A 12,945-nucleotide genomic window follows, 5' to 3' on the forward strand; every position below is an offset into this window, starting at 1 on the left:
CTGCTGCAGCCTGCATGAGAGCGACGGGGACATCAGCCAGAGCTGCTCTGGCCGGTGTGAAAGCCGTGTGCCATGTCTGCTTACCCAGCTGCGGAACAACAGCCAGCCCGAATGGACCGGTGCTGCAGGAATAAGCTACACACAGAATTTTGATGACTTAGTACCCCCCAAAAATGTAAAATATCTTATTGATAACTTTTAGATTGATAACATGTTAAAAGGACAGTATTTTGGACCTAGTGGGATACATAAAATATAGTATTAAAAATTAACTTCATCTTTTCATTGTTGCTTTTTTAAAGTGACTACTAAGGAATTCAAAATTACATAGGTGGCTCCCATGACATTGGATAGACGTGGGGTACAATAATGACAGAATAGAAAGAAGGAGAACATTGTGAGAACCAGGACAGGATAGACATGAGAGGATGTGGGACTAGCTCTACCTCAGACATTTGACAAGTATTCACTGAGCACTTGCTATGCGCTAGGCCCTCTTTTAGGTGCTGGGGAGACAGGGGTGAGCCGGGCAGAGAGTCCCTGTATGATGCAGCTTTCGTGCAGAGGAGGCAAGAAACAGACAAACAAGCGAGTAGGAATTTCAGTCGGTGAGAGGGATTATGAAAATATAAAACAAGGTCATGAGGGGGTTCTAGGCAGAAAGAGCAGTAGGTACAAAGGCCCTGAGGTGGGAACCAGCTTAGCAGGGGCCAAGAAACGGGAAGAGAGCCTGAGCTTGATGAACAGTGGGGTGGAAGACAGGGCCAGGTCACACAGGGCCTTGTTAGCCAGGGCAAGGAGAGTGAGTTTAAAACCAAGTGCCCTGGGAGCTCTTGGAGAATTTTAACTGGCTGGATGAAAAGAATGGAAGGGGCAAGTAGGGAGAAAAGATGACTATAAACTTTTGGTTCATCATTGTTTGAAATATGATGGTACCATTAATAGGAACAGGGAGGTCAGACGCAAATTTTGCAGAGACTAATGAGTGTAGTTTTGAATATCTTAAATTTGAATATTTAAAACTAGTAATTAAAAGTGCCCTGAAAGGAAGAAATCTGAGAGCAACCAAACATAAATTAACCAGAGATTTCAGAAAAAAACAAAACAAAAACAAAAACAGAAAAGAAAGTATGTTATAAAAAGTAATATTCCTTTAATGACAGAATTTTAAATGTGGTGGTGTGTTATAAGGGCACCACAAGATTCCTGAGATTGGAAGTCCAGCCTTTTTTAGTGCTGCAAACATGAATTGTTTCTATAAAGAACCCCAATTTAACTTTCTATAATGTGGCCTTTAATTTCAAGCACAGTACTAAACCTCAAAACATTTATCTGAATAAGTATTTTTAACATGGATTAAAAGGTAGAGTAACAATTTTTTGGACGACTTCTACTTTTATCTTCAATGTTTCAGGGAGTTCACATTTGGAGAGAAGTGCTATTTCCTTCCTAAACTTTTCCTTTTTACCTTTTGTAAAAAAGTCATACGCAACAAAAGTTTGTAGTCTGACTCACACGTAGCTACAGGAATACCTCGTTTCATTCGTTGGTTTCACCAACGCTCCTAAAACATGTCTTACGATTCTATTTTCATACTTGGAAACTATAGTTATATGAAAAAGACATGCGATCCTATTAGAATAAGACTCACTGTTGCTTAAAGTTGGTAATTTCCCAGTCCATTTAACATTCAGTATTGTATTTCTTAAAGGGCTCTTGGGCAGCGACACAATGAAGAAGGCTGTGCAGGATTCCCAGGAGCGACGCTCAAGGGCCGCAGAAGCACTGGCCCCTTATTTAGCATGAGATAAAATATAGCAACTCAAAGGTCACTGTCTCATTAGGGCTGATAAAGGAACCATTCATTTCCTTGATGTTCTATACTCTAGGCCGAATTGAGAAGGAGGACCATAATGGATATAAATGTTTACGGACATTTTCGAGGCCATTATCTCAGCTCATTTTCAAAGCCAATTTTTCTAACAGTCTCTGTGGAACAGCCTCAGCTGTGATAGTTCATAGTTTAAAAGTCAATATAACAATTTTGAAAGGACGATTATAGGTCGTCACTTCTACAATGCGTTTCAGTGTATAGTTTCTCCTTTAGCTTCGGGCTAAAGGGTAAGAAATTGGGTTTGAAAAAAAATATGTGAAACTGAGAATAGAGTGTATTAAAGGGAAAAATAGGTTCTTTCTTGCCCCTACTACATGCATTTCCCTAAGCGCAGAGGGAAGTTACAGAGCCTACCTTTATGTGGTCTGATTTTCCAAGACTGTACAGATGTGTTTTGTTATACTTTATAAATGAAAAACATCAGATACTTCTTCCAACAACGCCTTCTAATATCATTTTCTTTTCTTTTTTAATTAGGGGGTTCCTGGGTACAAGGGTGAGAAGGTAAGTTGGTAACAACAAAGAGACCAGAATTTCATAAAGAAAAACAGAAATGTAACTGTATTTATATACTTAATGAATATATTTCCCTTTATTTTTGTCAGTCTAGATGCCCAAATTCCTAAGTATATCCTTAACTCTGTTAACATAAAATAATAACAGAACTTAAGATATGGGTGCATGGTATAAAGGATGGAAGGTACCCTAAGATTCCTGCAATGAGAATCCAGCCTCTCTTATCTCTGCAAATATGAATTCTTTTAGTACAGAACCGTAATTTAACAGCAATGCAGCCCAGATATCCAGACCAAAAGTTTCCACATACCAATGGATACAGCAGCACTACAGCTACCTTGATGCTTAACTTCCTATGTAAAGTCAACACAAGACCCTCTCATGGGTGAAAGGGGATCTATCCCGCTTAGGTAGTAAAGGCCTCTGGGTAAAGCTTGCCGAGGGAGTAAATGTGACAAACACACACAAGTTATGGGTTAGTAGATTATGATTATTTGCAAATTACAAATTAGGAAATCAAACGGATGCAAAAGAAATTAACGCATTGGACAGGATCTCAGGAACCTTTGAGAGTGTTCAATGGTTCACTCATAAGCCATGAAATCAGAACACGTCCCTATCACCCCTTCTGTGCTACAACGCTCAGACCTGGACAAGAGGCCTGCACTTTAGAGGGTCCTGCTCTGTGTCTCCTCTAGCCGCCTCGCGCATGACGAAACAGGAGCCTGCAGGGTGACAGGCCCATGCCCTCTTCTCCTGGATCATGCTTTGTGTAACCAAGACCCCAGAAATCCCTGCAAAGCGGCCTGAGCCTACTTCCAGGGCATACACAAACCACACTTCCATGTCCATCTTCTTCCTAGGCCTGAGGGAACCCAGGGAATGCAGGAACCCAGGGAACCAACGGAAGCTTTGTTGCGGCAGGAAGGGGCCATGGAGGGAGCTTTGCTGTGTGGCCTGGGGCACCTTCATGAACACACAGGCACTGCTCCTTTTGCAGTGGAAGGAGCTGGAGGTGGGAAGTGACTTCTCAGCTGAGCTGTAGGCTGTGGGCATGAACCTCCCATGTGGACCTCTGAGAAATTCCAAAATTCTTTAACTTTTTGTTCCTTTTTAAGATATATTTGTCAGAAAAGGAAGCTAGAACATTACTAGTTTATTAGCTTGATTTGTACCTTTCAACTATTTTGATACGTGGTATTTGGGCCTCTGCCTGCACTCTTGCCCTGGGCCCTGCAAACGTTAGGGGTGAACCTACATACAGGCAAATAAATATCTCCCCAAACATGGGAAATGTTAGGCCTAAAAGGGGAGGAGTGTAAGAAATGCTGCAACTGTGTACTTAGCCGTAAGAACCTGGGTAGCGCAGCATCTTGGAGTGTCTGTTTCTTCATCCATATAGAACTGGATTAATACTGGCCTACTGATGTACAGGGTGGTTGGAGCATCAGATAGAATAATGGATGTGACCACGTACCGTAAACTGTTTGCTGGTCTATAAAAGTAAGGTGCTATTATAAAGAGATAACAAGAGAAAGAAAGTTTCATGATTGTAAAATTGCCCTATATATAGTTGAAGAAAATTATCCAGGCCCCACCTCCCTCACCTTGATTTACATAACAAGTTAATTACCAACACTAGGAACTTTTCTGTATATATTTTTGAAAAGACTCACTTAAACTTCTGGGGAATAATAGACTCATTGGAGGAGCTCTCGTGTGGAAAATATAAGTTGTCAGAACCAATGGGCCCTGAACCATCGACATCTATGAGAGAATTTCATCAGGAGCAGCCTCACCCGCAGTCACAGGGTGGGAGCAGAGCTAACCTGCTCAGAGCTTTCTGAAGCCCTCGCTCTCTGGAACTTTGTAATTGTGACTTTTCCACAGGGATTAATGAGCCCACCAAAAAAGAAAACGCCTTTGCAGAGGCATACAGCATGAGCACAAAATTTTCATTGATGGAAATCTGCCCCAAACCAATCCTAACACATCAGGACCCTATAGCTAACAAATCTGTCTGGACAAATGGAATGTGAATTCTGGCCAAAAGAATTTTGAGTGTATTTAAGTACTTTTCTGTTTTATATTTTGGTGGCTTGACTCATTTTATTTCCGTCTAACATTCTTAAATTAATTGCGTTCTAATTTGATTCTTCAATAGTGACTTTCCATTTGCATTCAGAAATAACTGTTCAACTTGTTTGAAGTGAAAGCTCAGCTTTTCCTGGGTAGGCTGACTCACAATACGATGTGGAGAGAGAACAGAGGCCCAGCTACACATCTCAGAACTGTTCCTTCCTCTTTCCTGCTCCCGATGCCAGCCATACCCAATGCAGGAACCTAGGCAGAAGCATCAGGTTACTGGAAAGCAGCATGCAGACCATGGCAGTGTGCCTTGTTCAGCTTTGGATGGCTGAGAAGAACATGGACTTGGGAGTCTAACAGACTCAAGCTTGAGTTCGTGGGCAATCTACTTCATCTCTCTTAGCCTTATGTATGAGTAGAGATGTTGTGGGGATTAGAAATAATGTAAAGGCTTCAGCACAGACTCTTCATCCATAATTGGTGGCTACAGTTATGATTCCCTTTCTTAGAGCAAAGTGCAGTCTGCAGGCTGGCTGTCAGTCTGTGGACTGCTGCTATTTTGTGATCAGACAAAGCTTGCACCAGAATATATATCACTAAATATATGTTTATTTCAGCTGACATTTATTTTTCATAGCAAGACTTCCTTAATGAAGGAAACAGGGCACCAATGTACCTTCTAGCACAAGTTCCTTATGTCATCGTGTAGTGTCATGTTGAGTAGCATGCTTTAGGGCAGCACAGAGATAATGAAGTGGCAGCAGAAGCAGAAACTAGTAGTGAGAGCACCAGACAAGGAGCTGTTAGCTGGCATGTATGTTTAAGTAAATCATTTAACCTCCCCAGTTGAATTGCTTTATCCAGAAAAGATGAAGTGCTTTGAGGCTCAGAATATAGATATACACGAACGCACTTTGAAAATTCTAACTTGAGTTGTTTTTCTAATTGACTTTGTTACTTTTTAGTTCTGATTATTAGAACTCTTAGAAGTCTGCTATCACGGACTAATATTCAAAAACTCCAATTCTATGCTCCCCGAGCAAGTTACTTAACCTGTTTAAATCACAAGTTTTCAGTTGTGAAACTGGGCTAATAATAGCTACCCCAGTTAATGTCAGATTAACTGATATAATGTCTGCAAAATAACCTGAATAATCAACTATAAAGCATAACTTAACTGTTAGGGGTTTGTCTCATTAACATTCCAGGAAAGGCAGGACAGTAGACTGGTGGTAATGGGACACATGTAGTGTGCCTGCCACCACGCCCCACGCTCCCTGTCACAGCAGACCTTGCTCATTCATCACAGTGCCTTTCTCCACCATGTCATGACACGCTCTCAGAGCCTTTCTCTCACAGTTCTCTAGGCAAACACCACTAATTGCTCAAGGTTGGTGCTCATGGTGTAGCATGTGGTGCTGTGGAAAAAGCAGGCACTCCTAGTCTAAGTAGACCTGGGTTCAGACCTTGATTCATCTTACAGCTATAGGATGGGGAGAAGTTACCTTGTTGAGCTTAACTTTTCTCAGGTATAAAATAAGATGAAGGTGAAGGGGACTAAGAGGTACAAACTGCCAGTTATAAAATAAATAGGTTACAGGGATGTAATGTACAGCACAGGGAGTATAGTCTATATTTTATAATAACTTTGTATGGTGTGTAATCTGTTAAAAATATTGAATCATTATGTTGTACATCTGAAACTAGTAGAATATTGTAAGTCAACTATATGCCAATTAAAAAAATAAAGCCATATAGATCAAATTGCAAAAAAGAATTGTGAATCTGATCTCATTGGGCTGTAATGTGGATCCAATTAAATCACATATGCAAAGGGCATATAATATATGGTAGATGCTCAGTCAGCTTTAGCATCTTTCCTTTTAATTTCATTCGTGTCTCAGAAATGTTAAACATCATTAGGTAGTATCACTGATTTGATTCTGTCAAGTTAAGAATGACCTATGGATAAAATTTTTTCAGAGTTCAATGCCCAAACTACCCACAGTACTGAGGACAGAACTGTGTGTAACTCATGAGGCTGCTCATGTCATAAGATTCTGCTGGGAATCCTTAAAAAAAATCCTAACACTGAATAACTGCAAATGTCTTATTTATTTCATCTGTTTATTTTTTAGGGTGAACGTGGAGAATGCGGTAAACCAGGAATAAAAGGTGACAAAGTAAGGAACGTGTTTTTTAGATTTTCTTTTAAAATGCTAACAGCTGTGATCCCTTTGGGGCCGTTTCCTTAAGAGGAAATTCTGGGCTGCATTATGTTGCTCTCACTGTTGGGACGGAGGGGGTCACTGGCTCAGTTTTCACATCTGTAAAACATGAAGCAGAAAACAAAGCCATACCTAACTCTACTTAATGAGGCCCCCAAATGCCTTTCTTATGGACCATTAAGACTTTGCTTTGTGGCACCCTAACCTTTGAGGCCAGGCCTACTGAATGTTATGGTGAAAAGGATAATTTAACTAGCAGAGTCAGCCCAAGCTCCAACTGCGTCAAAGTGGAATTGCTTTCCAGATGTAAACACTGCAAACAAGCACCTTCCAAAGTAGAACGAAGAACTCTATGGAACCAGTTCATGAAATAGTCATAAATACTGCAGCAGAACTAGACATAGAAAGGGGTTTGGAATTTTGAAAATGCAGCAAGCCACAGATAACTCAGTAATTATTTACCTCTCATTAGAAAGTAAATGTGAATAAAATATTTAAACTGGAGACAATATTAAAATGTTAAGGAGTACCTGAAGAGACCAGAAATACATTTAGAGTATATTTGAAACATGATAAAGGGTCCAAAAAAGTACACAGTAAAAGTAAATAGTTTTCATTAAGTTAAAAACTAGAAACAGCATGCCACCAAAATACCCAACTCTTTCAATATCTGTATTTTAACTATGCAAAGAGTCAAGGAGAGAAAATGAGGCAGAAGGTGAAAAGAAAAGGATAAAACAGTGACACTGGCCTATGTAACTAAACACTGTAAATAGCTTGAGACTTTCTGAAAGCTTTTCAACTACTGTAGAGTTAAAGGTCAGGCAAACCTGAGAAATGTAGGCGTGGGAATTATCTCTGGGCAAAATGAAAAGTGTGCTAATGAATGGATTCTTCCTGGAGGTTAACTGAAAATGGGAGATGAACATGGGCTTGAAAATACAGAAGAGGGGACACATATAGAATAGAACAAATATGAAAGATACATAATAATTAGGAAAACTATTTGAAATAAAAATGACTGATAAAGAGTTAATATATTTCATTGACTAAGATGCCAGAAATTGTTAAAAGCCCTATCGTCCTCTGTGCCAGAAAGAAAGAAAAATACTGCCAATTATAAATATAAGATGCATTTGACTATATGATGTATCCCAATTTCAAGGATGTAAAAATCTGAAAAAAATATATGTCTAGAATCAATGAAATACAGTGTCCTTGAGATGAAGAGTTCACACAAGTTTATCTGAAAGACAAAGAACACAGAGACACAAAAGAGGAAATACGAATAGCTAATAAATTTTAAAGAATCCAAACACATTAGCAATTAGATAAGTAAAATATTAAAATATTATTTCACTTATCAAATTAGCAAACACTGAAATAACATATAATACTCAGTGTTGTTAGGGATTCTGTAAGATGAGGAAGTATGCTCTCTATTCAGGTAGTGGGCATGGAAATGTGAACAAATTTATGGAGGAAATTTTCACTCTTTCTTTTCATATATAGTGTGAGATACAAAAGAGAGAGGAGGGGAGCCTTAAATGTGCTGATCAGTCTCTCTGTCAGTCACCTGCTTCTAGGAAATTACTCTTAGGAATGAATCAGAAGTTGGACAAGGATTTACACACAAGAGATATTCACTATAACATTATTAACAACAGCAATCACCAGAAACAACTTAAATGTCAAAACTAGGGAAATGAGTAATTACCATTATGATAGGTGCATAATCTTGGGTATTATTCAGCTTACTAAGAATTTTTAATGACATGGAAAAATATTTTTGGTAGAATGGAAGGCCAGATAAATAAGACACAAAGTTGGAGATACACTTTGATCAAATTATTTAAAGAAAAATCTACTGGGAATAAAACTGGATGAAAATATGCCTAAAATGTTAACAGCAGTTGCCTCTGTGTGATTTTTTCTATTTATTTACTTTTTTCCTATAATTGCTAAGTTATGTCTATTATAAACAAATATTTTGGTAATCAGAAAAAAGTGGAAATCTGAGAAGAGAGAGAATAGACTATATTACACTCTGATAAAAATTAACTTTAAAGGGTTTCTTAGTTGTGAAACATATTGAAATATCTTCTATTAGAAGAGTGTTGTGTATAAATAGTATTTTGCCAAGTTCTGTACCTTGAGGATGGGCAAGCGAGTGGCCTAGGCATTGTGGAAACTCACTAAATTGCAGTTTGATGAACAATTTCCTTGCCTCGTTGGAAGGAAACCATGTTCCACCAAGTTTACTGCTTTCTAAGGATTCTGAAGAAAAAATTTTTTATTCTGATCAAAATGTCAATATATAGGCAAAGGACTTACATCTAAAATTGTTTTTTCACTGAGTTTGTTTACTAAAGGAAGGCTTGACCCCAAGTTGGCTTGTTAATCAGGATCATTTTGTTAACAATAAGTCTGTTGGCGTTGATGTTTGGCTAACCTTGAAGATGGACCATTACGGAGAACACGTTCGCTTCTATTTAACCTAAAATCACTGCAAATTAAAGATGGATATTTAGAGCAAGATGGATATTATTTACCATTAATTTTATTCCACAGGGATCCCCAGGGCCAAATGGACCAAAGGGACCCAGAGGACTTCAGGTGAGGAGGCTAAAACCAAATCGAAGTCTGTATTAGTTTCATCGAGGGGGCTTTTAAAATCCCTTGGCCCGCTTGCACCTTCTACCAATTCAGTCAGGATGCCTGGGGATTGGAACCAGGCATCGGTGTTTTTAAAGATACCCAGGTGATTCCAATGTGAAACAAAGTTTGGGAACTGCTGCTATAATATTTTCAATAACTAATTCAGGCCCTCTAAGACTAGGTACCAGCAGGTGAGTAGCTGATGGGATAAAAGTTTCAAAATTAGCCTAGGAAGATGGATGAGGTCAAAGCAGTTAAAAGCAGGATGTAACTATGCTTGCATTGCTGCTGTAATGCAGTTGGAAGAGCTGTGCATTTTATCTAAATTACAGCATTTGTATTGTTCCATCATTACAAGTAGTTATTGCTCAATAACATGAAATGATACTTTAAGGCATTTATTTTAGACTTTTCACATGGATTTCAGAAAATAATTTACATCAAATTTTTCCAGTCTGGGGACTGTGTCTAACGTTGTCACTGGGAGAGGGTGTGTATGTGTGTGTATGAAGAGCTAATTTCAGTATTTCAAGAAATTTACTGAAAATTGTATCTTTACCCAAGATTTCCTAGACAGCATCTAGTTAGCCATCAATTCCTTTGCTCTATCCTGGAATTGTGTCAGGGCAGGGCAGAAACTCTGATTATAACAGGGTCATTGGAAGTTCCAGCTTTCGGTTATATATGCCTTATATATTTTTAAGAAGTAGGTGTTTATTCGAAATCTTTCCAAAAAGGGGTCCAGCACAGGAATAAGTCTGGAAGCCTACATTTAGAAAACAAATTCCTCATTAATAAATAGTACTTTCAGCTCAGTACTATTTTAGGAGTTGCGTATTTCACGTAAGGAATTTAATCATGTAACCCCAGCTTAACTCTGAGTTAGACAGTGTGACTTCTAACTCCGGAATCTCTAGGAACCCTAATGAATGATTCATTCCTGATTAGCTTTTTGTACTCAGCACTAACTCTCAGTTTTCATCTTGGAGCAGGGCATCGGTGGACCTCCAGGAGATCCAGGCCCGAAGGGATTTCAAGGCAATAAGGTAATCAGGCTCTTTGGTCAAAGACTGGCAGAGTGCCCTTCCCCTAGTGAGTCGTGGTATATGTGCTTTCATTAGGCAGAAGTCAATGGATTCTTTGAGGATGAATCTTTGGAAATACATAATACCCTGCAGGTGTGTATACAGAATCAGGTTTAAGTACATGCAGAAAGCCAGGGTCATAGCTTTACCGTTGATTATTTATTATATTATTCAAAGGGGGCATTATTAAGGATAAGCCATTATCCAGAATTTTCGCAGTTTCCATCTTACTCCTGCCCTGTAGTCATGTTATGGCTCATTAGAAATTGAAAAGTAGGACTAAGTAACACAATTCAAATCACTCTATTTCCCACATGTTATGTCAACTCAATATACAGTTTATAAGAGAAGGGAATTTATAAATGTCATACCAACAAAAATGAAGGCTTATTTTCTATTGCACGGGTGTAATCTCAGCTATCAGTACCAGCCTTGGAACGTCATCATTCCACAGAACACCAGGCAAGACAGACAGGGAGGAGTTGAATAAGAGCCAGACAGAACCAAGAGATGCGAGACCAGGGATCTTTAAAAGACCTGTTTATAAGACTCTGTTTTCCAACGAGAGTGGCCATTAATTTGCTGAAAACAAGCTTTTTAGTGACTTTTTAACTCTTCTCAATGCTTAGTCCATTTCACAGATATAGTAAATACCCAATAAATGGTGTTGAGTTACTGACTGGCGATCTGTGGAATTTGTGGCAGTAATAACAGCAGATGGTACTGTCCCCAAAGGACCCTAGATAAAGCCAATCTTTTAAGGGGGCTATTAAATTTAAGTTGTGAGGAGCAGTTGCCACTGGAGTGTTCGTCTTCCAGAGAGGGATAAGGGAGTGACAAGTATAGTATTTTTAATGAGATAATGACAATGTGTGATTTCCCAGGGCAGTTTTAATTGGCAAATTAAAATAGAATGAGTTTCTCTGTGGGAGAGTGCTTAAGCTTCATCTGGGGAGACTGTCTTTTCCAGTCCTTGCCTATGATTAATTCTCTCTAAGGGAAAGAAATGGCTCTTTTGAATACTGAGTAGAAGTTTTTATAAAATGTCTTTGGCTGGAGGGAAAATCCTGCAGCAAGGAAAAAAATATTTTGACAGTCCACATTTATTTTTAAGACTCTTTGGTTACCAAAAATTGATAATTTTCACATGTTTGTGAAAAAGAGGCTTAGTTGGAGTTTGCAACAGTGATAGAATTATGGAATGTTTGAACCACAAGGGATATTCGAGGTCATACTGGCCTAAAGTTTTCATTTTGGCAAATGAGAAATGAAGTCTGGAAATAAGAGCATCTGTGGGGATGCTGGGCTGGGAGCAGGGCATGGGCTTGGTGGCAGTCCATAAAAAGGTGCCTCACTGATCACATCTCTTCATGTCTTGTACAATTACTACTGAGATTTTTCTTTTAAAATAAATTGATTTCAACAAAATGTAGTTTATAATTCCAAGAGTGCATTAGTTCTTAGAAAGAGTAATGAGTCAAGTGTTTTGGGAAGGTTGTAATTTTCTGACATAAAAACCCTTCCTGCTTGACCTTCACATCATCATAAAAGGAGTCATTTTTCCAAAAATATTTGAGGATTTCATCATTTTTCCAAGGCACTCTCTTAAGAATTTTTTTTTTAATTATAGTAAAAGATACATAACATAAAATTATCCCTTAGGTTTTAAATCACAAAATTCAATGCCAGGTGAACCACAAAATTCATTGCCAATCGAAAAGACATTAGTTTCTAGAGAATGTTTGGGGTTGCTGGGAGGGAGTGAGATGGGAGTGTCTCAGTGTCCCTTCTAGTTATATTTCTGGTTTAAGGTCACAGATGTAGTGGCCTCTTGACTAACTTTGAGACTAATCCTAATTTCTACCCCTCTGTGGCTCTGTCAACCAGAGATGCAGGTCACGTTTGTCATTTAATTTTTTTATATTTTATACATTTACTCGTGTATTGTCTTAAAAGTCAGGTTTCAGAGAATGATTTCATCTTTCATCTCAGAATATACTAAATCTTAAGATTTAATAAAGCCTTATTTAATAAATTTTAAAATTTAATAAAGTATTTCCCTCCCAATCTGGAAATAATGTTTTAGAGTGACACTTCTTTTCATCCATTATTATTTTATTACAAAATGGTTTTAAGAAATTGCTATTGCATTTTGCACCAAAAAAACCAAAACTCTAAAATCCAGTAGTTATGTATTTTCTAATGGGAGCAGGGAAGATGACTGTTTGGAAGCTTCTCTAATAACAGATGGCACTTATTTGTTGTATATTTACTAGGTAAAGATACAGTTCTAAATCCCGTTTAGCATGATACCACTTTTCATAGTGCCAATTAGGCTGCAAAGGCACAGAGAGTTTAAGCAATGGATTCAAGACTACACAGCTTATAAGGGACAGAGCCAGGATTCAAAACCAGCCAGGCTGCTCTTAACCACCATCTTATATTTATCTCCTTGGGAAAACTGCTGAATTTCCTG

The 12,945-nt window shown here is 38.4% G+C and overlaps 1 protein-coding gene and 1 long non-coding RNA gene across 5 annotated transcripts in view; one reads left to right on the forward strand and one right to left on the reverse strand.

The window, feature by feature from the left end:
- Positions 1-12,945, reverse strand: part of LOC141578168 (uncharacterized) — a 206,717-nt gene that overhangs the window by 31,343 nt on the left and 162,429 nt on the right. The window lies entirely within an intron of this gene.
- The window catches only part of COL28A1 (collagen type XXVIII alpha 1 chain), a 160,016-nt gene that overhangs the window by 16,428 nt on the left and 130,643 nt on the right, over positions 1-12,945 (forward strand). For all 3 annotated transcript variants that reach the window (XM_074367449.1, XM_074367448.1, XM_074367450.1), the window contains exons 8-11: positions 2,372-2,398; positions 6,637-6,681; positions 9,298-9,342; positions 10,377-10,430. In XM_074367449.1, coding sequence (XP_074223550.1) covers positions 2,372-2,398; positions 6,637-6,681; positions 9,298-9,342; positions 10,377-10,430 — 171 coding nt within the window. The remainder of the gene's footprint in view (positions 1-2,371; positions 2,399-6,636; positions 6,682-9,297; positions 9,343-10,376; positions 10,431-12,945) is intronic.

The sequence above is a fragment of the Camelus bactrianus genome, chromosome 7 (genome assembly GCF_048773025.1).
Source record: "Camelus bactrianus isolate YW-2024 breed Bactrian camel chromosome 7, ASM4877302v1, whole genome shotgun sequence".
NCBI classification, from domain to species: domain Eukaryota; kingdom Metazoa; phylum Chordata; class Mammalia; order Artiodactyla; family Camelidae; genus Camelus; species Camelus bactrianus.